The sequence below is a fragment of the Cajanus cajan genome, chromosome 5 (assembly GCF_000230855.2).
Source record: "Cajanus cajan strain Asha chromosome 5, NIPB_CcT2T_4, whole genome shotgun sequence".
Lineage (NCBI taxonomy): Eukaryota > Viridiplantae > Streptophyta > Magnoliopsida > Fabales > Fabaceae > Cajanus > Cajanus cajan.
The window spans coordinates 16,015,152-16,039,275 of record NC_138521.1 but is presented as its reverse complement, the minus strand read 5'-3'; the positions used below and the strand labels follow the sequence as shown (position 1 = coordinate 16,039,275).

Genomic DNA, 24,124 nt, shown 5'->3' with positions numbered 1-24,124 from the left:
TACTAGCTAACTTATCTAGACAATACTTGATATTAATAAGGATATAGAGTTAACATATTTGGTTAGTCTATCCACTATAACCCAAATGCAATCCAACCCCTTTGATTCTTGGCAACCTAACCACAAACTCCATAGAAATATTGTCCCACTTGAACTCAGGCACACTCAAGGGTTGTAATAAACTCGAAGGCTTCTGATGATCTATTTTGGCTTTCTAACATACTAATCAAGTACCTACAAATTCAGCTATATCTTTTTTCATCCTTGACTACCAATAAAACATCTCCTTAAAGTCTTAGCACATCTTAGTGGTTCTCGGGTGGAAACTATGCTTACTCCCATGTCCTTCTTTTAATATTAATTTCTTGAGTGCATGGTCACTAGGTACACACCCTATTTTTAAATCTCAACACCCCTATCATCTCCTAAATTAAACTCATCACCTTCTTCTAGCTTAGTGGCCACTACTCTAGCTACCAAAAACTTGTCAACCTTTTAATTCTCTTTAATCTTGACTAATAGTTCGCTAGTCCTTTAACATGATAAGTCTCACATTGCTAGGGGTAACCTCACACGCTAAACTCTTCTCTCTAAGTTTTGAAATTAAGTCCATCTCTCCAACAATCAAGGTTGGCATGCGTAAGGACTTCCCACTCAAGGTATTAGTCACCACATTGGCTTTACCTATTAATAACTTGATCTAATGTCTGTCTTACTTAACATATGGGCTCCCATTAACTGGTCCATAAGGTTATTTATCCTAGGCAAAGAAAACTTTCTAGCTACCAAAAACTTGCCAACCTTTTAACTCTCTCTAATCTTGACTAACAAGTCACTAGTCACCTTCAACATGCTAAGTCTCACATTGTTAGGGGTAACCTCACATGCTAAACTCATGTCTCTAAGTTTTGCAATTAAGTCCATCTCTTTAACCATTAAGGTTGGCATGCACAAGGACTTCCCCCTCAAGGTATTAGTCACCACAATGGCTTTTACCTAATAATAACCTGATCTAATGTCTGTCTTACTTAACACATCGGCTCCCATTAACTGGTCCATAAGGTTATCTATCCTAGGCAAAGAAAACTTTCTAGGTACCAAAAAATTGTCAACCTTTTAACTATGATCTCAACTAACAGGTTACTAGTCGCCTTCAATATGCTAAGTCTCGCATTGCTAGGGGTAACCTCACATGCTATAAACTCATTTCCCTAACTTTTGCAATTAAGTCCTGATAAGTGTCTAATTAGTTTGATTTAATACTCACTTGAGACACTTATCTAGCACATTTTGTGTACATATTGATATTATTTTGATCTATATATGCTTAGAATCAAAGAGGTGCTTTTGATTAATGTTAGTACAGGGAATAGGAAGCCTTTGATCTAATTTGGTGCTTATTTTGTAGGTTTTGAAACCTGGAGAAGAATGGCTCAGCCATTCTAAAGCGCTCAGCGAAATCAGGTCAGAGAACTTCCCAAACTCAAGGCGCTCAGCCACTTCAAAGCGCCCAGCGGATTGGCCCTGGAGGAGAAGGAGTGCTCTCTGCCTTCAATCCGCTCAGCCATTCCCATCCGCTCAGCGGATTTCATCCAGGAACAAGGGGTGCTCTCTGCCTCTAAAGCGCTCAGCGGATCTCAGGCGCTCAGCCCTTGAGGTTTCTTCATGGTGAAGAACTCCCAATCCGCTAAGCCCTTTCAAGGCACTGAGCGGATTCTTCTCTTTCCTGCCTACTCTGTTTTAATTCTAGCAATTATAAAAGGGCAGGGGAGAGAGAAAAAGGGGAGAGACGAAAACAAAGAGAAAAACAAGAGCTGGGAGCACAGGAGGAAGAAAGAACAGAGTGGGAACGAAGATTTGGAGGCTGGATCACTTGGGAACGAGGATCAACTCCTTTTCTTCATCTCTTCCTTTGTAATTTCTTCTTCCACTCCTTTGATCTTGTAAATGGCCATGAGGGGCTAAATCTTTGAGGATTGGTCTAGATGTAACTACTAACTCTTCTTCTTCTTAAATATATATATGCATTTCATTTTCATTACTTGTGTTTGATTCTTCTCTTAATGCTTATATCGGCTTGATCACCCGTTGTATGATTTTTGGTTTTTGAATCCGGTTGGAAAACGTTTTTGAAAACCCGAACTGAATCTTGCACCTAAACATCTCTTGCTCTAGGAATAGACTTGATTTATTTAGTCACCTTGTTCAAGTCATTGTTCTTAATGCAAAGTGTTAATCATAAAACATAGAGGAATCATGTTTTAGATTAATTACTTTAGGATTCAATTTTGAGGGATCTTGTTGAATTACTAAATGAACGTGGAAGTCATGAAGATGAAATCATATTTATTTTAAGGAAATTTAGGAGTTAGCAAGTGCTCTAGGGTCCAATCCTTGTTTCATATAATTGTTCTTATAACTTTTACATTACCGTTTTAATTTTGCCTCACATTAGCTCACTTCCAATCATATCAACATCTCTATATTAATCATTAGAGTAAGAATTACTAAATTCTCAAATCCCTGAGGACGATACTTAAATACTACATCGAAACTTGGTCCGCTTGCCAAGTGGAGAGATTGTGAAAATCTTCATCAAGTTTCTGGCGCCGTTGCCGGGGATTTGGTGTTATTTAGTAATTCTTGTTCTTGTGATTTTGTAATTTTGTAAATAATTTAGTTTGTGAATATTTATAATATATAGATATATTTGTTTTGTTGTGTTTTGTGGACTCACCTATATATTTACAAGTAAGTCAAATCATATGGGGCTATTGAACTTGAAGATCCTGCCACTGGAAGGATTTGGGTAGTAAATGGTCAAAGGCTCAAACAATATTTGGGTGGCGAGGTGAAAGACTCACCACCATTACTCATCTGAAGGAGCCATGGTCGTACAGGAAGTGTCAAGCTAATGACAATAAAGAAGCGCTTACTGGGAGGCAACCTAGCTATTTTGGTTTGAATTCTCATTTTCATTTTAGTTTAATACTTTACATATGTAGTTATGCTTTTGAAGAGTTGAGTTTGTGATTTGATGTTTTGATGATGCATTCTATCAAATGTTTTGTTCCTTCAACATTCTCTTCTCTTGTGTTATGCTTTTTATAGTTTATTGAAGGTAACTGGAAGTGGGAGTGTGAAAGGAGAACAAAATGTGCTTCTTCCAGGTAAGTTTACAAAACTGACAAAACGGCTCAGCCATTAAAAACGGCTCAGCCGTTTGGCTGCAGTGTCTACTTTGTAGATAAATTTTCCTCACAGGGGGTAAACGGCTCAGCCGTTTCAAGGCGCTCAGCCGTTCATATCAGCAAAACATTTTAGTTGAGATTTCTACATCAAATGGCTGAGCGTTTTCAAAGCGCTCAGCGCTTTTCTTTATAATGCTCTCTGTACCCAAATGGCTGAGCGCCTAAAAAGGGCTGAGTGTTTCAAAAAAAAAAAATTTGAGAAAGACCAATCCAAGAACAGAAAAGAAGTTATCCCTTTATTTGTCTTTCATTCCCAACACTTTCAAACCTGGTCTTCTCATTTTCTCTCGCTTTCTTCTCTTTCACACACACCATCATTCTCTTTGATTCAAGGTAAGTTTTAAGTTCTCTCTTTTGATTTCTGTTGTGCTTTCATGCAAATATCGTATTAGTATCTAATGTGTTTTGTGTCCACTTGTGGTGATGACAAAATTCTTTTTGGGAATCAAATTGATAATCTTTCTGGAATGAGCATTTTCATGGTTCAAGTTTTCAATGAGCATTGTTTGCTAATTTGGAAATCTACATTGTTGCACAAGTGGTTGTACATTTTTGACTTTAATTGTGTGCTTCAAGTATGTTCAAGTGAAATTGAAATGAGTCTAAAGTTGTTGACATCCAGGGCACTTAACCAAGCCGTGTGAGGGAGTGAGCCAAACAGTTAAAATTCAATCATTGAGAGTCATCACTGATTCATGCAGTCAGTTTTGTTTGAGTCTCCCATGAGTTACAGTTAAGCTATGCTTGGAATTTACTAAGGCAATTGTTTATTATATGTAGCCAGTAGCCAAAAAGCCAACCCATGAACTACATAAACCTTTAATCAAACAGTTTTGAGCCTAAACAGAACCCCTAAGCTTAAAAAGAAAAACCATGATTGTCCTTAGCCTTGTTGGTAAGAGACATTCTCATGAAACAAGTGGGTTTTGAACCAAGTTGGGGGTAGCGTGTATGAAGAGATCATATGGTTGGAGCTGAATTGTACAGGCAAAGTGTGTTTCCTGTGTATATCCATTACTTTAAAAAAAAAATTAGAGTTAATTTTATAATCAAGGTTCCTTGTTATCAGTTCATCAATTTGTGTACAGTCTGAAAGAGAAGGAACCAGTAAATTCAATCAAAAAGAGGGATGAAACATAAAGAGTCAAGAGAGTTCAAGTTAGTGCAAGAATTTGGAATTAACCCATATGAGTGAGAATGTCTCTTGTCAAACAGGCCTTTAGTTTCCTAAAGAAAAACCAAATCTCTGATAACCAGGCCACATTACAACCCTCTTAAATCCTTAGTGATCCATGTTTAGTTTTAACAACAAACTTGTGGGAGACGGGTAACAAACCAGACTTAGCGTGTTTTGGTGCATGAAACGAGAGAAACACTCACCCTTCACAGAACACTAAAGAGAGATACACATTGGTGAGGAAAATTTTAGTGCCTTTGATTGAAAACAATGGAAGATGAGTAGATGTTTCCCTTGAGTATGCTTGATGTTCATAATTTTTGTTATTCTGTGGGCACCATTTGTAGTAACATGTACTCACTGGATTTTGCAAACAAGTCCTCATTGGAATCTTTGAAATCATGTAAATGCATTAACATATTTTTTTGGGTGAAACTTTTAGTGATTCACTGGATATATAAACTAGTTATATTATACTCTTAGTTAAGACTTTTTGTTTGAGGACAAACAAATTTCCAAGTTGGGGGTAGTCTCTCTAACCATCAAGGTTGGCACACGCAAGGACTTCCCATTTCAAGGTATAAGGATATCTATCCTAGGCAAAGAAAACTTGTTCTTAACAATTACTTTATTCAGTTGATGGTAATCTACGCATTACCTCATGATCTCATCCTTGTTCTTCATTAATAGTATGGGTATCCCCATGGTGAAACACTAGGCCTCACAAATGCTTATTCAATGACCTTTCTAATCTATTCAACCCCCTTCTAGATTCTAGTAAACTGGGACCAACACTTTGCACAATACTTTTCATGAGTAAAACTTCTTTAAACCATCATAAATATCAACCAAAAACCTATCATTAGCAACATATAATGGTCTCACTAGAGTTCAAAATTTAAATAATATTTACATACCAGAACAAATTACCAAGAAAATTATTTTATATTTACAATATCTTTACCTTCTTTGTAGCCAAAATTTATGATTTTGTAAGCTTAGATGCATGAAATGTTTTTCTTTTTATGCAACTAATCAGTAAAGAAATCAACTTTATCAAGTAAAAATTGTATTAAATGAATCACAAAGTATCATCATGAAAAACATAATATAACACATGAATTCATATCATGTATTTAATTTAGGGGATAAAAATTTGTAAAATTATATTATGTATTTTGTAAAGAAGAAAGATAGGAAAGTGATGGAAATACTAGGAGAAGTGAAGGATGTTCTTCTCCTTGGATTTGCCTAGGCTTGGATCTCTTCAAAGGAGACTTGAATCCGCAGCTAAGAACACTTAAAGAAGGATGATTCTCGGTTGGAATAAGGCTTAAGCCTTGGATGGAAGCATCCAAGCTTAAGGTGCAAGGGAAAGCTCACTTCAAAGAGGAGGAAATCCTAGAAGGGTTCCTAAGGTGAAACTTTCTCTCATGGTGACTCTTGAACGAAATTTGGCTGAATAAGCTCTCAAATTTCATTATTCTCAAAAGTGAATACAAAGAGTGGAAGAATCACTTAAGTAGGGTTCCAAGTGTGCAACTTTGGGCGCCTAAATCCAAGGCTACATGTGGCGCCCAAAATTTGAATTCAAACTTGAAATTTGAATTCAAATTTTGGCTCCCATGTGCTAGTCCGAAAATTTAGGTGCCTAGATGCATTTAGGTTTGATTTGAGAGTTATTTAGGGTTAATTTGAGTGGCACATGTTCAGCCACCCATGGTGCTAAACATGTGACTCAAATGTAACTTAAATGACTTCCAAATTAAACCTAGTTTAACCTATTTTACCTATTTAAGTAATTCTTGTATATTCCTAATCTAATGACCTAAATACAATGGTCAAACAAATACAATGGAAAGGAAAAATTACAAGAATGAAAATGAGCCCAATATTGGGTACCAAAAGCCCAAAGGCCCATGAAGTCCAAAACTAGGCCCAACAAGCCTAAAACCTAAAATGCTACTCTATGTGGTCCAAAATACAAGACCAAAATATATGATACCTATACTAACATGATGTATACAAAACATATGAAAATAGCTATAACAAAATATGGCCCATGAAAAGTTCAACTTGGGCCTTCCCAGGCCCATCAGGCCCATTGGGCCCTGACTGGCCCAAACCTTCATATCTAGTCAACTCCTCTTGGCTCCTTCAATATGTCACCTCTTGCCTTTCTAGGCATGATTCCATCATCCCCTCCCTCTTGAAAAGGATTTGTCCTCAAATCACGAGGATGCATGGAATAAGAAACATCACCTACATACACAACAAACCATGTATAAGAGGTGACATGTATGATGAGAAAATGGATTATGGATCCTAAGAGGAGTCCTTATATCTAGCCTAAGAAAAAATAAACTATCAAAATTAGACTCCCTAAAAGTAGAAATAGGCTCCTCTCCTAAGCATAACCTAGAAGTAAAACCTAAGAATGTAATAACACTATGACTAAGACAATGAAAAGAATGATTTTTAAACACTACAATATCTTGCCTAAAATACCCTAAATGGTAGCCTAGGCTTTTCCTAAAATATAAAGAAAAGAATACTAGAAAACGTCCTAAACAATTTTGAATCATATTGTTTGGTAGATAAAATGTCTTGGAAAATCTTGAAAACTCATATAAACTATTTTTGTCTTGTAGGGAAGGGTGCAAATTAAGTTCAAATAAAGATGAACTTCCCATAAGATCAAAAATAGAATATGAAATATGACAAGATGTATCTATCAAACAATATATTCCAAAATTTGGGTGCTTTATTAGAACAACTATGGTAGAAGGATTCCTAAAGAGAGGAAGGCTATCTTCCTTGGGCACCTCCAAGGAAGTAGCACAAGAAGTGGAACTAAATGTAGTCCACTCCTTCTTCACTACATCTTGAAGTTGAGATTCATTTTTCTTTAGAATGATTTGTTCTTGAATCTCTACTTCATGACTAGTGGTAAGATTAGGGTAAGAGTTAAGGTCTTTATTTATGAAGAGAGTATTTTGTAAATGATTTTTAGTGGTAGAACAACTCTCTTCACTCACAAATCCTTTAGAGGAATTATTTTCCTCCTTACTCTTCCCTAAGACCAATGTCTTTTTTCTTTCTTTTTCTCTTTTTTTTCTCAATTTTTCTTTTGCTAAAAGTTTTTCTCTCTTTTGTTTAATAATGTGAATTTCTTCCTCTAAAATTGCAATTTGTGCTTTTTTTTCAAGTTTTTCTTTTTCTTTTTTTAAAGCTTCTTGCTTTGTCCAAGGTGTTAGTGATTTAAGCCTTTGAGTAGAATGTGAAAAACCTTTTGGAGAGCTTAATTCACTACCACTTGAGAAATATTTTCTCATGATTAAACAAAAGATTTTTTTTTTGTATATGCTATGCAAAAAGTTATAAAATGTTTTTGGTATTTTCTAGGAATGAAAATAACACTTGAAAGTCTAAGTGTACAAGTTGCACTATCAAGGGAGGTGAGCTACAAAGAGCCACTTAATAACCAAGCCTTTTCAAGTGGAAATGACTAAACTCCTTTGTGGTATCTCCAATTCCCCAAAACTTTTCACAAAAATTTTGAATGCTTTTTCACAATTTGTTTGTTTTTTTTTAGACTAAACTAAACGTGAGCAATTAAATCTACACAAGTCTAGACGTTTCAAGGCAGCAAAATAAAGCAATTAAAAGACAAAGAACTTAAAGGAAACAATGTAAGCAACTAGTCGGATATCCTAAGTGGAAGCTTGAAACATATGAAATTTCCAAGCCACTTCCACTAGCACTACACGTGAGGATGCTAACAAGGAGTTAGATATACCTGACCAGCTTCTTAATACTCCCTCCAAGCTTTACAAATTGATTTTAAAATACAAAAGAGATTGCAAAATTTAAACTAGCCTAGAAAGCAATAAATGGCGGTTTTGGTGACCAATTTAGTGACGGTTTTTGTGTTCAACTTTTCTAACACTTGTTTAAGTGTCTTAATCCGCCACTAATCCTTCAAATTTGATGCTCCTGGACCTGCAAAGAATCACAACAAAAAAGGTTAATGGTGGCTGCCTCACAAGGTGAAAGGAATGGTCACTCAAGTGAAGGAAGTTTAGGAGAAGTTTTGGTCACTAAATTAGGTCAAATTTTTAGGTCTTAGTGTCCAAACTTTTCCTACTCTTTGTTGAGCAATGCTTGATCCTTGAGCAAGGATTTGAGGCCACTTCCAGCACAGGGAAATTATTGAAAGAAAACTAGACAAGCAATAGAAGCACAATTTGAAAGGCTTATACCAAAAGTTAAGAGTAATATGTATATATGACAAGACTCAAAGAGGTTCAACAAGTAAAACTGGAAAATAAGACTCCAAATAAAGCTAGCACTCAGTTAGGAATGTTCCTAGATAGGTACTAGAGTAGATGAACAAAACAAAAAAAATTTGAAAGCAATTGGATAAGTATAGCAAAAGTAGTAGTCAAAACAATAACAAGGAATCAAATGATTTTCTATCAATACACACCTCACGGCTTTTTCAATTTAAAATGTCTTATATATTTTTTTTTTAATTCTTTCTTTTTCTAGTCTCAAATTAAGACTCCAGAGAAGGTGTTTGCCTTTTGTTTCAAATTTTTCTATGATTCCAAGCTATAGAAACCGAGACTACAAGTTAGCCAAAAATTAGATCAAAATTCAAGTAAATTTGAGAAACTAGTGCACTAGTCTTTAGGTTTCGGTTTGGATTTCTTTTGAACTCTTTTGCTTTTGAACATTAGGTCTTTAGGCTCTGTTTTAAACTCTGTTTTCCAGCCTCTTAACTCACTTTTTTTTTTTTAAATTTGAATCCACAAAATTAGTGCACTAGAAGTAGGATTACACTTGAAATTTTGAGTCAAAATTTTTTTATAAGATTTTCAATGGAATGTGATTTGAAAACTTAAGAACACAAAGGAAACCTAACTCTAAGGAAACTTGCTAGGACTAATAGCAAATCATGAACACAATAAGGTAAAATAAAAAGCACATATAGGTAGGCACATTAGAAGTATGACCGAATCAAAAAAAAATGATGAACAATGTACTAAAAAAACAATTAGGTCAACATGCTATTCAAGGAGCTTTTGAACATATAAGAACTAAACACAAACTCTAAGACAAAACATGGATTAAAAACCAAAATTTAATGCAAATGCATGAAGTCCAATCACGGACACATACAAGAATGGAGAGACTCAAATTAAATCAAAACAAGCACAAGCTAATAGGTCCTAAACATGTTGATTGTGGAAGAAAATTCAAAAACAATCAACCAATGGATCTATGGAACAAAATGTGATTCAAAACATATAGATCCGAAAATAAACTCAAACAAGACAAGAAGAACACAATGAACACACTAGAACACAAGAAGAAACGGACTCAAAAGTGAAACAACTTATCTCCTTGAAGAACCTTGCTCTTGATACCAAAAATGATGGAAATACTAGGAGAAGTGAAGGATGTTCTTCTCCTTGGATTTGCCTAGGCTTGGATCTCTTCAAAGGAGACTTGAATCCGCAGCTAAGAACACTTGAAGAAGGATGATTCTCGGTTGGAATAAGGCTTAAGCCTTGGATGGAAGCATCCAAGCTTAAGGTGCAAGGGAAAGCTCACTTCAAAGAGGAGGAAATCCTAGAAGGGTTCCTAAGGTGAAGCTTTCTCTCATGGTGACTCTTGAACGAAATTTGGCTGAATAAGCTCTCAAATTTCATTATTCTCAAAAGTGAATACAAAGAGTGGAAGAATCACTTAAGTAGGGTTCCAAGTGTGCAACTTTGGGCGCCTAAATCCAAGGCTACATGTGGCGCCCAAAATTTGAATTCAAACTTGAAATTTGAATTCAAATTTTGGCTCCCATGTGCTAGTCCGAAAATTTAGGTGCCTAGATGCATTTAGGTTTGATTTGAGAGTTATTTAGGGTTAATTTGAGTGGCACATGTTCAGCCACCCATGGTGCTAAACATGTGACTCAAATGTAACTTAAATGACTTCCAAATTAAACCTAGTTTAACCTATTTTACCTATTTAAGTAATTCTTGTATATTCCTAATCTAATGACCTAAATACAATGGTCAAACAAATACAATGGAAAGGAAAAATTACAAGAATGAAAATGAGCCCAATATTGGGTACCAAAAGCCCAAAGGCCCATGAAGCCCAAAACTAGGCCCAACAAGCCTAAAACCTAAAATGCTACTCTATGTGGTCCAAAATACAAGACCAAAATATATGATACCTATACTAACATGATGTATACAAAACATATGAAAATAGCTATAACAAAATATGGCCCATGAAAAGTTCAACTTGGGCCTTCCCAGGCCCATCAGGCCCATTGGGCCCTGACTGGCCCAAACCTTCATATCTAGCCAACTCCTCTTGGCTCCTTCAATATGTCACCTCTTGCCTTTCTAGGCATGATTCCATCAGAAAGAAAATAAATGTAAATGGTTTAAAGAATGATAAAGATGGTGGGTGCAACAATAAGGTTTAAAACACAATAAATATGAGAGTATAAAATAGTACTTGATGAACAATGAAGATGAGGTGCAAGACTTTTAATTATTGAAGAGATAAATCAAGGAAGAAAAAACAAGAAAGATGAATCGACATAGATAGGGATGGCAACGGGGCGGGTCGGGGTACGGGTTTCATGATACCCGTCCCCGTCCCCGTACCCGTCCCCGCGAGTCAAACTCATCTCCTTCCCCGTACCCGTACTCGTCGGGTATATGATTTTCATCCTCATCCTCGCCCCCGTCAGGTATCGGGTATACCTGTACCCGTACCCGTCAATTTTTTTATTTTTTATTTTTTATTTTTTGTGAAAAAAATATGATATTTTTAATTTATTTTTTATTATATTATAATTATAATTAGGTTATTTCTTTATCTCATATTATAATAAATAATCACACATAAAAAATATTAAAATTCCTTAATATAATTAAATTAAAAGTGGATATTAAATTAAAAATGGGAACGGGGACGGGTATGAGGCGGGTAAGTACATATGCGTACCCGTACTCGATTTAATATATCGGGTTTTACCTGTACCCGTACCTGGTTAAACCGGGTATTCCCCGTCAAAGTCGGGACGAGTTCGGATATTACTCGCGAGTACGAATATATTTGTCATCCCTAGACATAGAAGTTATTAAAGTGGGGGAGTGATAGAAGACAAGAAGATAAAGGATAAAAGATAGGGATAGAGGAAGAGGAGGGTGAGTAGAATTTTTTTTTTTCAAAATAAAGTTTATTTCAAAAGGAAAAATAAATTTTAAGGGTATTTAGAGAATTTATTTATTTTTTTTTTAAAAAAAAAGGAAGGGAGACATTCACTACAAAAACAAAGGATTTTAGCAACCACAAAAATCGGTCGCTAAATTACTTAAATCGATCGCTATTTACTTTAGCGACCGATTTGAAGTAGTTGCAAAAACCCTGGTCGCAAAGTTATTTAGCGACCGAAATACTGGTGGTCGCTAATTAGCGACCGAAAAAAAGGTCGCTAAATGTGTTATTTATTTTTAAATTTTTAAATAATTATTTTCCTTTTTGTCGCTAAGTCAGTCGCTAAATTTTATTATTTTAAAAAAATAATTTTCATTTCAGTTGCTAAATCAGTCACTAAGTGTATTTTTTTTTATTTTAAAAAAAAATAGTTTCTGATTCAGTCGCTAAATCGGTCGCTAAATTTTATTATTTAAAAATAATTTTCAATTCGATCGCTAAATCGATCGCTAAATTTTATTATAATAAAAAATTAATTTTTTTTTCGGTCGCTAAACAATTTTATTTTAAAAAAAATAAAAAATAAAAAATAAAAAACTGATTTTTTTTTTCGCTAGGCTTACTTTATTTTTAGACATGATCGCTAATTTTATACCTTAAACACTATATATTTTATTTTCATTTTTATTTTGAACCTGTTTAACAATGAAACAATAACACTCATACCAAAATAAAAAATAAAACAAGTTCCTTTGCTACAAAAAAAATTGATCCATATTTTACTCCAAACAAAGATAAACATAAACTAAATTGCAAACCATTAAAAGAAATAATCCTCTAGTATGCAAGATGCACTCTTGAATTTAAAAGAAAAATAAAAAGGACAAGTATACAAACCACAATATTTTAACATATAAAAAGATGGTGCTTTACTGCATCAAAAACAATATTGATAAGTCTTGGTTTGTCAAGTTACAGATTCTTCCAATTTTAATGGGAAACCTACTCTTCTATATATATCCTCTCATAGATGACTAAATTAATAGCCTTAATTTTCATCTCCAGCATGATTGAATATCTGATTTCAAATATAGCCTCATATGAAAGCAAAGCATGAAACATAATCAATTTAACAATAACTAATTCTAAAATGCAAGTCAAAACCCAACACATTCATCCAGATTTATTTCAATATAAAAGATAACTGCCACCAATCATATACAAATACATGGACATATATGACCTTAAGCGTTACATGAGCACTCAACGCTTTAAACAACTTGGTAACAAAATGAGTAATTAAACATAGAACCAAATGAATCCAAAACGAATAGCTAGTACAAAAATCAGCATGGTCATTAAAATCAGCATGCCACGCAAGTACAAAAACAAGTAAATATTTTCATCAAATGTAAAATTTTAGTTCCCAGCTTGCATCAATACCATGGTCATTAAAATTGTAATTAAGATTTCTATGGCAATCAATACATTTTGGTTTCACTATGCAAAGCAATAAACCAAGAGCTATCATTAATTAATAAAATAAATATTTAAATATAACCAAAGGGAAAATTATCAAATTAAGATTGAGTCACCCAAGACAAATAAGAAGGAAGTATAGCTTGGGCCATGAATATCACCATCATCCTCCAATGGCTGCCTACAAATAACACCATCATCCTCCCTGAGTTCAACCCGTATAAAAAAATTCATTTTCCTACGGATCCCTGAAACTTACGCCACGCTCTACGCGCCAATCATCAGTGTCAAGTTTTTCAGGCATTTTAGCAACACTTTTTCCTGGAACAACGCAAAGATACAACAAAATTCAAAATCACAAATTCACAAGAGCATGATCAAATTCCAAAATTTATTTGAAACAAAAAAGAAACGATACTCAGGATCAAATGAATCTCAATCTGTTAACTCCATTACAAAGCTAGAAAAGGGTAATGAAGTTTAGACTAAATTACATGCAATAAAAATGAGTCTATAAGTAAAATGAAACGAATTTAAACACTTACCCTCCACTCAAATCCCAAAAAGACTTGAGCTTGATCAATCTCTGTGCTCTTGAGCAGGAAATTTGATTATTTATAGCTATTTTAAAATGTACAAAAAAAAAAAACAAACAAAGTGATGACAAGTGACTAGCCTTTTTCATTATCAAAATTCAAAAAATTTTCTCAAGTATTCTTCCCAATGAAACACACATGCTGAAAAGAAAATTCTCATTTCTCACAAACAATAACCTTAAAGGAAGACGAAGACAAACAAACAAACACAGAAACGCACTTTAAAAAGTTAAAGTCAAATTTGAATAGAAACTAGAGATGCTGTGGTGTGAGAAAATAAAGCCATGAACTTCAGAAGAACTAACTTAGTAATATGGGATGTTCCATGGAGTACTTAAGTGGCTTGGTCTCTCCCACCTTGAAAGGTAGCTATCAAGAGAAGGTTCCCCAAATGCTTGGGTGCTTATTACAACTTATTACAAATACAAAAATTAATATGATTTCTTTTTGTACATGACATAAATCAAGAGGTGAAAATATCAGCTATAGTATGCGTCTAATTGCAGCAACATCGGCTCAAAATTAACAGGTAATGGAGAAAAATACTACCTAGAAGTAATGCAATGATTAAAGTGCACAACTGAACCATGTTTGCATAGTTAATTTATTCTTAAATATTTACAATTTTGAAATTCTACAGACATGTTTCAAGAGTAAAAGGTCTTCTTCAATATATTCTAAGTGAAACATCTTTGTACAAGACTATAATTGGTTTAAAGCTACATGCATTTCTGTCCTCTTTTCTTAATCATTCAGTTAAAAAATCAAGTACAAGAAAATAAACAAATTGGCTTATGATTGTACCAAGTATATTAAATTGCAAAGAAAAAAGTCAATGATAAAAAAGAATAAGCAAAGACAAAAATAAAATAAACTTTTTTTAATTTTTTCAAAAAGCAAAACGTGCATGCCAGTGGGAGACTTACCAATGAGTGCAAGGAGTTCAAGTGTTCACATTAACATTTGTTCGAAGACTTGTGTGAGTCATACGAGTATGAGTCCAAAACTTAATTCAATATTTTGACCATGATTATAGATTCACAAATAAGAATAAATAATCAAATTTGATTTGATTATTGAGTAGTCATTTTCAATTGTAGACTTAACTCTGTTCTGTTGTTTTGAATAAATATAAATACTTGTTAACAAAGCATTTATTCAATTTAATTTTGATATAATTGAATTACATGTCAAATTGACAACAGTAATTGACAAAAATTGGTAAGATAAACTGTTTGCTGTAATCGAAAGTGAAACTTAAAAATGCAAATTGAAATTAAATGATAAAATGAAAATAAATCATATACTCGTAAATGTAAATGAACTTTGAAAAGTAAATGTAAAAATCTAAAGAAAAGCAATCAAATTTCAAGCCATTACAATGATAAAACCGTAATCAAGTTTGTCAAACTCAAGGTTGAAGTAAACTTTTGGAGGCTAAACTTATCTAAAAAACTTACTAACCTTACCTAATACCCAATTCAATAAATCAATGATAAAAATCATAAAAATCATATCTCTTTAATTTTCACTATTAAATATAATAAATTATTCACTATTAATAATAAAGACATGCTCTATTCTCTTTAATTTATTTTTATTTAAAAATACCCATGCAATGCACAGAAAACTTGCTTCTGTAAGTAGAAAGATTTCTTCTCGGTATTGGAAATTTATTCTTTCTCCTAGAACACAGTTCAATAATTAGAACACAGCCAGAGATAGCAGAATGAAGCTTTCATAAAAAATAAATCAAGACTAATATAATCTTTCTAAAGTGAAAAGCTATATCCTCTCTGTAAATATAACAAAGCTTATGACAGATTATAATGCAAATAGAAGGTAGGAAACTAATAATCACCTGACTGCTCTGAATGATCATTAAAATCTGAGCAAAGTAGCATGTTCTACATTTTCACATGGTGCATTAAGTCAAAATAGAGATAAACAGCAACTGTATCAGGATTTCAAAACATAAAACTAGAATATGGGCCTGTTTGGATAAACCTGGGTGAAGGGGAAGGTCTGCTGAACAGGGACAGGGTCAACCTGGGTGATGTTGGAAAGGTCATTGATTTCCAGGAAGTGGAACTGTAGGTTTTAGAAAGGTCAGTGCAACACTCAAACACACACATGCATTACTTTTGTTCAAGTAGTTTGCTATGAAGAGTGAGACTTACTATATGTTGTCTTTTTTAATACTAAAATAATGAAAAGGGTGTTGTGAATTTTCCTGTTTTGAACCGAAAGTTAGAAAAGAGAATGGTTGTTAGCTCTTAAATTATTGTAGGTCGGTTTAATATATGTATCAAACTTGCTTACACAATGATTCTCTCTGTTCAAATGGTATGTGAAACCTGTCTCTAATGTTTGAACTTGACCACCTAGGAAAGGAAAGACAAGGATCTGTTGTGAATTACTAGTTTTGAACAAAAAAATTACATTGTAAAAAACATTGTAATGGTTATTAGCTCTTAAAATATTGTAAGTCATTGCAATATGTTTATATATATCTGCATATATGTATTGAACTTGTTAACAAAATGATTCTTTTTGTTCAAATGGTTTATTATGAAGATTGGAAGCTGTCTTTAATGTTTAAACTTGACTACTAAGAAAGAAAGCAACGGATCTGTCGTGAATTAACTGTTGTTGAACCAAAAGTTACAGTATGAATAAAAGACATTGTAGTGGTTATTAGCTCTTAAAATATTGTAAGTTAGTGTAGCATGTATTTATATATTTATGTGTTAACTTGCTTACATACTGATTCCTTTTGTTTAACTCGTTTATTATGAACTATGAAGAGTGAATCCTGTTTCTAACATTTGAACTTGACCACTTAAATAAAGCAAAGGCTCTGCTATGATTGTGAATGACCTGTTTTGAAGCAAAAATCACATTCTGTTTTGATAAAATTTTTCACAAGTACTTATAGGAAAAGAAATTAGAATAAGAAAATGAAATAATAGTTATCATTAACTTCTTCTTAAGTTAAAACTTAACTCCTTGTCGACCTCGATGTGGTCCGTGTTGATCGCAGAAACCTCGGAACAAAGTCCATGCGGTGCTCGCGCTCCTCCTCCTGGAGCTTGAGGGAGATGCCGTGAACGGGACTTTGTTGCCGTTCATCTCCACCACCATCCACACCACCGGCGGCGACACTTTGTTGCTGGAAAACCAAGTCCTCGGGGGGTTTGGGTTCCTCGACCTTCCTGGAGCGCTTGCCGGCCGAGGCGGGCTGGAGCGGCTGGTCGGGACGGTTCTTGGTGGCTCGCGTCCGGCCCAAGAAGGCGGCGCAGATCTCGGACTGGGCCTTCATGGCGAAGGAGAACTCATGCTTGAGGCTGCAGTGAACCCTAGAGAGCAAGAAGAACTCGTTGGAATAGGTGCCTTTGGCCATTGATTTGACGAAATCACCGGAAGGTTGGAGAAGGGAGGGTCGAGGGTTAGGGTTTGCGGAGGGTGGAAGATTGGAGATTTGGGGAAAAGACGAGTTTAGTTGAAGACGAGAGAAAGGGAAAAGTGTTGAGAGGGCGCTAAAGGCACTGTGTTAGCGCGCGGAGAATACAAATTTTAAAAATTAAGAAAATTAATGAAGTGTATAAATTTTAGATTTTATATCAAATATTCTTAATTATATTTATTTGAAATAGAGTAAATAGAGTTTTTTTTATTAAAAGAATCAAATAAAGTTTATTTAATTAGATTTGCCTATATTTTAGTAAAACAAAATTAAGTATTTTTCTTTTTACCTATTTGTATGTTTAAAGGGAATAAATAATAATGTATAGTAATCCAATATTAAATCAAAAGATAATAAAAATTATAACTAAAATCATAATAAATATTATGATATTAAATTTAGTAAATATTAAAATTAATTAAATATTTATATTTAAAAAATTGTTACAGATTTTAGATATATATTTTAAAGTTTTTATTTTATTAAATTAATTAAAAATTAATTATATTTTATCATTTTTTAATAAAGTAAGTGAATGATAATTAAATATTATAATTATTTTAAAATAATTTAAAATGAAAAGATAATAAAATATGTTAATTTATGTTTTAAATAAAATGCTTTAAAATATTATAATCAAAAGAAATCCAATATTAAATCAAAAGATTATAAAAATTATAACTAAAATCATAATAAATATTTTGATATTAAATTTATTATATCTTAAAATTAATAAAATATTTGTATCAAATAAATTGATACATATTTTAGATTTTATTTACTATGTTTTATAATCAAAAGAAATCCAATATTAAATCAAAAGATTATAAAAAATTATAACTAAATTATAATAAATATTCTAATACTAGATTTTAAAATATATTTTAATTAAAAATATATTTTTGGTGAATATGATGGTTAAAAGTATTTTTTATAAATAATTATATTAAAAATAAATTTTAAAATCTTATAATGGTGTTTTTTAATGATGTTAACTTAAATATTCCCAAGATTTTAGAATAAATTAAAATGAAAAGATAATAAAATATGTTAATCTGTGTTGGGATTTTATTTCAACATGAAACTTTAAAATAAATGTGCGAATAAAAAAAACTTCGTCAAAACGGTCATATATTCTGTTTGATAGGGAAAAAAGTAAGGAAGCGCATTGTGATGTATTAAAAACTAATAAAAAAGAACAAGTAGGTGGTTTGTCCAATTAGTTATGGGGAAGACTTAAGATTTTCTCCACGTAAGTATGTGTGTGGATTCGAGCTCTACTGTCAGTAATTTTAGCCTTTTTAAACAAAGGAGGTGTTATTGTAATAAAAAATAGGTGTATATATCATAAGTTAAATACTATGAACATCTTCGAGTAAATTAAAATCAAAAGATAATAATTTTTTTAAATTACTAAAAAATATTTCATTTTTTAATTGTTTCACAAATTCTTAATAATTTTTGTATAAATCAATTGCTTTTAAACAATGAAACTAACATGATTATATTAATTGAATTGAATGATTAAGTCTAACTTTTAAAATAATAATTGAAATAAAATAAGATTCAAGAAAATAATTTCAAAATATATTAAATAATTTTTATATATAATAAAATTAAAGAGAAGGATTAAAATAATCAATGGAATTGATGTAATGTTCATTTATAAATATTTAAATAAATTATAAGTAGCAAGGTATTATTTAATTGATGTTTAAAATAAAATATTTTATAATATCTGAATGAATTGATTTTTAAGATAAACTATTATATACATATTTAATTAATATAATTTTAATATATATATATATATATGTATATTAGATATATTTTAAATATATATTTTTATATTAAAAATTATTTTATCATTAAATAAAATAAAAATATTTCAAAATATGGCTGTTGTTGAATCAGTTTCTCATGGTGGGATCATATTCATATATAATAATAGAATCATGTCTCCTTAAAGAAGCAATATCTACCTCAAAGTAGTACGAGCATAATTGAAAATAGATGGTATAACGTATTCTAAATAATTGATCTCATGTGTAATTAGTGTATATATTTATATTGATGAGTCAATATTTTCCCCTATTTTCTTAACTTTCTGTACTTATTTTAATCTCTGATTTGCGCTTAATTGTTGATTATATGCATTGTTTTCCATTTGGGCTTTAATTGAACCGGTAATTCACATTTTAACTAATTTGAATTTTCTGGATCTAATTATTCCATATTTTTATTTTCAGGGCAGTTTAATAATTAATTGAGCTTGGAATTAATTTTTGAACTTCAAGAGGAGCTGCCACGTCATTTGCCATGTCATGCTGCACCATTTTCCACCTCAACATTCATTTTTAGTTTTTAGGCTATTTTATTGTTATTGGGTCAGACATGTAATTGTTTTGTGGCCCAATCTCATTTTAAGTCATTTTAGGTTTAGGCTAGGGCTGACTTGGCAGCCACTAGAGGAGGGGTCTGATGTGACCACGTGAACAGTGCCTCCTTCATATTTTTGGGCAGACATTTTGCTCTCTGGTAGCCTAGCTTCACGTTTTGTTCTCCTGGAGCTGCCATTTTCGTTTTACTCTCTTCTTCTCCTCTTATATGCATTTTGTATCTGAACTGAACCTTTACATTTGAAATACAGATTGTCATTTTCGTTTCCTTCTCTGCCTTGCATTTTCGTTTTCTGTTTTCATTTTAATATGGAAGGCTAAAAAACCCCTGGGTTGGGTTCTTGTTGTGGATTGTAATCTCTCTTTGAGGTTGGGTATGTTTGTATGTCTCTGTTCTGCTTGTTCTTCTCCATTTAACCTCTCTGTCCATGCTTAATGGGTTGTGCTCCAAGCCACAGTTGCTTAATCTGTGAAGAGGTTGATGTTGTATACGTTTGCTTAATTCGTGTAGGGAAATCTTGAGTTAATCTTCGCTTAGTTGGTTAACTCGGATGGAACAAGGATTAAGTGGTTAATAGAGTAATGTTTGAGAACCAGGGATAAAAGAGTTACAATCCGAACAAGGAGCCAATCCATTTTTACTTGTTGTTTTATTTCGTTTTATTGTGTTACGAACTGAAAACCTGAAAGCAAACCCCCTACTGTGTGTTTAAGCCTTTAACAGTAAACGACGGTCCTTGGGAGACAACCTAGGAGTCACTTCCTAGTACTACATTTAATTATATTTATTTCACCGGATACGGCTCCGATCAAATTTATACATTTTTTATTTTATAATTTTTATTTATTAAACTAATGGAACATTAATTATATTTTATCAATTTTAGATTTGTTTGATAAATTTTTATGAATCCTTATATAAGCCAATTATTTTTAATTTGATCGAACTAGCATGTTTATATTAATTGAACTAGATGTTTAAGTCAATTTTAAAAATAATAATTAAAATAAAATAAGATTTATGAAAAGAAGTTTATTTACCTTAACAAAATTGGAAAGAACAATAAATTATGTATTTTCATACTATCTAATAATATAATAAAACATTAAGCATGATAAAAGAGAAATAAATTTCTCAAGAGAAAAATAAATAAATTTTCTAGATAAACTATTATTTAAATTAGTCTAATTTTTTTAAAAAAAATATTCAATTAAAAAGATTATTATTTAATTTTCTTTTATAGCATTATGTTTCTCATTTTTTAATACATCATGATATATTAATTGTCCATTTTAAATTATATATTTTTTATTATTATAAAAAAAATAATTTTTTTGGGAGGATAATGATTTTTATTTCTTATCATTAATATTTTTATCATTATAAAAATAATATTATATATTTTTATATTTGTTTTCAATTAAAAGAAAAATATTTTTAAATTTTTTAAAAAATTTCTATTTAGCGACCGATTTGAATTTGGTCGTTAAAATTATTATAAATAATAATTTTTTTTTATTTTTTTAGCGACCGATTTTAATTTGGTCGCTAAAATTATTTTAAATAATATTTTTATTTTTTTAGCGACCAAATTAAAATCGGTCGCTAAAAAAATAAAAAAATATTATTATTTATAATAATTTTAGCGACCACATTAAAATCGGTCGCTAAAATTATTATAAATCATAATATTTTTTTATTTTTTTAGCGACTGATTTTAATTTGGTCGCTAAAATTATTTTAAATAATATTTTTTTATTATTTTAGCGGTCAAATTTAAATCGGTCGCTAAAAAAATAAAAAAATATTATTATTTATAGTAATTTAGCGACCAAATTAAAATCGATCGCTAAAGTTATTATAAATAATAATAATTTTTTATTTTTTTAGCGACCGATTATAATTTGGTCGCTAAAATTAATATAAATATTATTTTTTTTATTTTTTAGCCACCGATTTATAATTTGGTCGCTAAAATTATTATAAATAATAATATTTTATTCTTTTAGCGACCGAAACCGTTCTGTCGCTATTTTAACCAATAATTATTATTTTAGCGACCAATTTAGCGACCGTTTATTGGCCACTAAAAAAATCGGTCGCTAATTCGGTCGCTAAATAAAATTTGCAACTAAATTAGATTTGGTCGCTAATTATGTCGCTGTTAGCGACGGAAAAAAATCGGTCGCTAATTTCGGTGGCTAAATTGACTTTTTTTTGTAGTGGTTTTTATTAGGAATAATTCTAGCATGATCCATTATATATACAAGTGGTTTATGGTGGACCATTTTTTCTACACTCTTTGATTAATCTCATTTATATCATAGTTTGGTGTATCATCAATACCAATTTTTGTCTTCCTCTTTTCTCTTCCACCTTCATCATTCACTAAAACATAATTTGTCGTCACTTACGATTACTGATGGTGATTTTCGATAGTGGCAACGACCCACTCTCCCTTTTTTTCCTTCATTTCTTTCTTCTTTTCTACTCTCATTCTTTGTGGGTAGTGGAAAGCCAAGTGATAAAGATGAAACAACAACGACTACCATCGTAAGTGGTGCCTCTTGCATCATTAACGCCACCAAAAAGTTTGATGGTTGGAGAGTTTGAGTCTGTTTATGTGATGTTGATCCAAGAAATCTAACGGTTTGGCCATTTTTGTTAGTCAGGCAAATTGGGAATAAAAATTTGAATATTTGAAATGAAACAAAAACTTCCTTGAAAGGTTATAACGGGGACTAGTGACAAACTATTTAAACCAAAATTAAACTCTTTCAAATTTTATATCCAACTCATAACATGAAGTATACTTCCTTCCAAATGATTTATTGTAAATGTAATATTTTGGAGGGATGAAAGATTCCCCAAGAAAGGTGGGATAAGACCAACTAATTCATTGACTCCAAGAGGTAACTTAGTAAGTTGTGTCATGGATCCCTTGAGGAAAATTTTCCAATGTTACCCATGGGGCAGATAGAGTTGACGATGGCATCATTTTTGGTAGACCAAACAATGGTGTTTCCCTCATTGTAAATAATGGTGATAGTAAAGGAAGGTGAAGAAAAAAAAAAAAAGAACTACAGGAAAAAAGTTACAATAAAGATGAATTCTGATAAGATTGTGTATAATAGATTAATCTAAGAATAGTTAATTATGGTGCATGGTGAACTATCTATGATGTAGGCTCACATAGCATCCATCATTTATAGTATAGGAAGGTGTACAAATATCATTTGCCTAATGGTTTGATGAATGAAAGTGGAAATCTACTAAATGAAGCCAACCCTAACTAATGAAAGAATCCAAACTAATTGAGCCTGAGCAAGCAAGAAATAGGAAACAAGAAATATGAAGACAAACAACAATTGTTGGGAATATGCCTAAATATCTTTAAAATATTAAGTTAGTTTTTTATAAGAGTATTTTATTTATATTTCAAATATTTAGATTTAATCTGTTCTGATTATTTTAAGATTTATTTCCTTATTTTAGAATAGGATAATATCAATATTTGATTTTGTATAACAAATTTTCTCTATAAATAGAGACTCATGAATAAAATTATATTATGCTCCTCTGATAAAAAAAATAAGTCTTATTATAAAATAACCTCTCAAACAAATATCATAAAATAACCCCATCATTGGTATCTAGAGCTAAGGTTACGATCTTGGAGATGGAAGCAGAAACAAACTTTTCACAAATTTCCCCACCTATTTTTTATGGAGAAAGTTACGATCTTTGGGCGGTGAGAATGGAGGCATACCTAGAAGGTTTAGATCTCTGGGAAGCTGTAGAAGAAGATTATGATGTTTCCGCGTTGCCAGAAAATCCTACCGTAGCCCAAATGAAAATTCACAAGGAAAGGAAAATCAAGAAGGCAAAGGCAAAAAGTTGTCTCTTTGCCTGTGTTTCACAAAATGTTTTCACAAGGATCATGACTCTCAAATCGGCAAAAACAATTTGGGATTATCTAAAGGAAGAATATGCTGGAGATGAAAGGATTTGAAGCATGCAAATATTAAATTTAATGAGAGAATTTGAAATACAAAGAATGAAGGAGACAGAGACAATCAAACAATACTCTGACAAACTGCTTGGCATTGTTAATAAGGTACGATTACTAGGAACGCAATTTCTTGATTCTAGAATTGTTGAAAAAATTCTAGTAACTATACCTGAAAGATATGAAGCTTCAATAGCAGCTTTGGAAAACACAAAGGATCTGAGTAAGATCACTTTGGCAGAAGTGTTACATGCATTGCAAGCATTAGAACAAAGGAGGCTTATGAGAGAAGAAGGATCCGTGGAGGGTGTATATTTAGCCAAATGGAAGAACAAAAATAGTGGCAAAAACAAGAAGAAGGAATTGTTTCAAGAGAATAGTCAACATAATAACACTCAAATTTTTCCACCATGTCCTTATTGCAAAAAGACTAATCATCCACAACAAAGATGTTGGTGGAGACCTGATGTAAAATGTGACAATTGTGGAAAATTAGGACACCTAAAA

The 24,124-nt window shown here is 32.0% G+C and overlaps 1 protein-coding gene across 5 annotated transcripts; it reads right to left on the bottom strand.

The window, feature by feature from the left end:
* Positions 1-13,180: 13,180 nt before the first annotated feature.
* On the bottom strand, positions 13,181-17,313 carry LOC109790105 (uncharacterized). Of its 5 annotated transcripts, none has more exons than XR_014433939.1 (7): positions 16,749-17,313; positions 16,065-16,126; positions 15,923-15,975; positions 15,750-15,833; positions 15,604-15,649; positions 13,692-13,767; positions 13,181-13,467 (listed from the first exon to the last, which is right to left on the bottom strand). XR_014433939.1 is itself a non-coding variant. In XM_083074995.1 (6 exons), exons 1-6 carry the CDS (start codon positions 17,143-17,145, stop codon positions 13,414-13,416), a joined length of 696 nt encoding a protein of 231 aa, XP_082931121.1. In that variant the 5' UTR covers positions 17,146-17,312; the 3' UTR covers positions 13,181-13,413. The 5 variants fall into 5 exon arrangements, 1 of the variants encoding a protein (XP_082931121.1); XR_014433938.1 differs by having other exon boundaries at positions 13,692-13,739; positions 14,048-15,649; positions 16,749-17,312; XR_014433937.1 differs by lacking the exon at positions 13,692-13,767 and having other exon boundaries at positions 14,048-15,649; positions 16,749-17,312.
* Between the last annotated feature and the right edge of the window lie 6,811 nt (positions 17,314-24,124).